We start from the raw sequence: 3,099 nt of genomic DNA, 5'->3' as shown, positions 1-3,099 counted from the left end.
GGCAGCAAGCCCATTGGGCTGGTAGCAAGTCGCAAGTCCTGCCCCTTTCGCGCCTCCCACCATGAGGAGTCTGGGCGGGACTTTCACCGGAATGGGGGTCGTGGCCCACAGAAAGGTTTGGGAATCGCTGTTCTAATAGTCTTGCAAGAGACTGCCATTCCTCAAAGGTTTGCATAGTCTGTTTCCGGCAGTAATTGGGTTCCATTTGTAAGATTGTAAGCCTGAGGGCAGGTACCGTCCAATTAAAAAGAGTTATTTAGAGCGATGTGTTTTTTAATTTGAACAGCGCTTTGTAAATAAAGGTTAATAATAAATAATGTGAGTCTATATAGACTTTCTAAAACGTTCAAAGGAATAAGGGAGTTTGCTGGAAATTGCAAACCGGAAACGGCCTCCTAGCTAGAGATGTAGTGGAAAGGTGAAAAGGGAATAAATGAAGAGGGTATGGAAACCAGGTTAGATCTCTTAATAGATTATGAGATAATGAGAATCTGGAATCAAGGAAGGAAAATTAATATCCATGGCCATAATTGCCGCAGACAACTTTACGCAATACGAAGTGATGCAATCCAAAAGTGGAGGATGAATGGAGTTGAAGTTGTAAGTGATCTTAGGGAAAGGAAAGTTTCAATCGTTCACGGAAAATAATCTTAATGGATTTATTCCATTTAGAATGGAAAGGCGGGACTCTCTTTGCGCAAATGAATGTAAAGAGAATAGACTATAGGCAAATGTTGACGAAACACCGTTTAATGGCTTGAACTTATAGAAACCCAGGATTAGAATACAGCTGATTAATCCCATTGGATTAACTTGTTGAAATCTTATCCCCATTGCCATGACGATAAACATAATAGAAAGGACAGTGAGGGTATATTATATACTTCACAGAGAGAATTAAGTGGTGTAGTCATATTATTAACAGGATCAGTTTTACAGGTCTTGCTTATAGTGATACTAGGATGGAATAATATTTCGAAGCTCTTTCCTATGTGTTGTCCCCTTTTCTTTCTTTTTTGTTGATGATGCAGAGTCTTAAAGTCCGTCGGGGAAATTTTTATTATTTACTCCAGAACTATAACGCGTCTTCGGACCCCAAGGTTGGCTTTCTTTTTTAGTAGATATGTTCGAAGACAATGGGATAAATGTGATTTTGATTTATCTTTTATGTACAGCCTAGAGAAATAAAACGAAATACTAGTAATAACTCAAGAGTTATTTATTTATTTGTATTTAGTGACTTTCAGGTGCAGCAGCGTGTCAAGTATTGCTGTTATGTGACATTGTGGGGTATCTCTTGTATGCTCGGTTTTTTAGTGTTTTTGTATGTGGTGTATTGTTGTATTATAATAAAACTTAACAAGAATAATTGTCGTAATTTATGTAATCCATGTATTAATATATTTTTCCACTCCATTCTTTTATATCAGGCATTCCTTCTTTTTCCAGGGCTTGGACGATTTCACTCTTCGCTGTAACATGTAATATAAGAATTTATAGTAGTGTTGTTTTTTCCTAAATGCTTTGTTTACCAGATTGAACTGTTGGATCTTACTTGTCTGGCAATCTTTTGTAGAGACGGTAGGTGTGTTGTGTGTGTGGTAATAGATGTGTGGTGTGTGGGTAGGTGGTATATATATATATATATAATATAGCTTATTTCAACTCCAAAAATTGCCATATAAAACCAAACCAAGACTCGTTCAGTCCTGTTCAGATATTAGTTTGACATGAGAGGGTCCAGGAAGCTTTGTGGCCATAATTAGAAATGGTTCGCTGAAACCTCACTTGCAGAAAAAATCCAGTTTGACACCCTTTTCACTTGCCCCTAGATGTCCTGCCCCTTCCCAGCCTCCCAACCAATCAGGGAGGCCGCTGGGGAAGAAGGGGCGGGACTTCTGGCTGCAAAGGTGCTGGGGCTTGCAGTCCTGTCCTCGTCCCCTTCTCCTCCCCGGTGCCTTCGATGGCACCCACGAGGAGAAGGGAAGGGGGCAACCCTGGTCCTTTTGCCTTCTCCTCCCCGGTGCCTTCGATGGCACCCATGAGGAGAAGGGAAGGGGAGGAGGCGATCCCGGCCCTTTCGCCTTCTCCTCATAGGTGCCTTCAATGGCACCCGTGAGGAGAAGGGAAGGGAACAGGCGACCCTGGCCTCGTCCCCTTCTCCTCACAGGTGCCTTTGATGGTATCTGCGAGGAGAAGGGAAGGGGAGGAGTCGACCCTGTCCTCGTCCCCTTCTCCTCACAGGTGCCTTCGATGGCACCCGTGAGAAGAAGGGAAGGGGGAAGAGGCGATCCTGGCCCTTTCGCCTTCTCCTCCCAGGTGCCTTCGATGGTATCTGCAAGGAGAAGGGGAAGAAGCGACCCTGTCCTCGTCCCCTTCTCCTCAGAGGTGCCTTCTATGGCACCCGTGAGGAGAAGGGAAGGGGAGAAGGCGATCCTGGCCCTTTCACCTTCTCCTCCCGGGTGCCTTCGATGGCACCCGCGGGGAGAACAGAAGGGGAGGAGGCGACCCCGTCCTCGTCCCCTTCTCCTTCTCCTCACAGGTGCCTTCAATGGCCTAACCCTAACCCCAGCCCTTTCACCTTCTCCTCGCGGGTGCCTTCAATGGCACTTGCAAAGAGAAGAGAAGGGGACGAGGCGATCCCGGCCTCGCCCTCTTTTCCTCACAGGTGCCTTCGATGGCACCCGCGAGGAGAAGGGAAGGAGAGGAGGTGACCTCCGCCCTTTCGCCTTCTCCTCATAGGTGCCTTCGATGGTACCCACGAGGAGAAGGGAAGGAGAGGAGGTGACCCTGGCCCTTTCGCCTTCTGCTCATAGGTGCCTTCGATGGCACCCGCGAGGAGAAGGGAAGGGGAAGAGGCGACTCCGGCCTCGTCCCCTTCTCCTCACAGGTGCCTTCGATGGTATCTGCGAGGAGAAGGGGAAGAGGCGACCCCGTCCTTGCCCCTTTCTCCTCACAGGTGCCTTCGATGGTACCTGCGAGGAGAAGGGAAGGGGAAGAGTCGACCCTGTCCTCGTCCCCTTCTCCTCACAGGTGCCTTCGATGGTACCTGCGAGGAGAAGGGAAGGGGAAGAGTCGACCCTGTCCTCGTCCCCTTCT

General features: G+C 47.6%; 1 protein-coding gene across 1 annotated transcript in view; it reads right to left on the bottom strand.

Moving 5' to 3' along the window:
- Positions 1-3,099, bottom strand: part of LOC121917983 — a gene marked incomplete at its 5' end in the record, with an annotated part of 4,468 nt that overhangs the window by 983 nt on the left and 386 nt on the right. Inside the window, 2 exons of the mRNA XM_042444099.1 lie at positions 1,948-2,598; positions 2,759-2,975. Of these exons, the coding sequence (XP_042300033.1) occupies positions 1,948-2,598; positions 2,759-2,975 (868 nt within the window). The remainder of the gene's footprint in view (positions 1-1,947; positions 2,599-2,758; positions 2,976-3,099) is intronic.

This window comes from Sceloporus undulatus, unplaced genomic scaffold, assembly GCF_019175285.1.
Source record: "Sceloporus undulatus isolate JIND9_A2432 ecotype Alabama unplaced genomic scaffold, SceUnd_v1.1 scaffold_2479, whole genome shotgun sequence".
NCBI classification, from domain to species: Eukaryota; Metazoa; Chordata; class Lepidosauria; order Squamata; family Phrynosomatidae; genus Sceloporus; species Sceloporus undulatus.
This window is presented reverse-complemented; position numbering and strand designations above follow the sequence as displayed.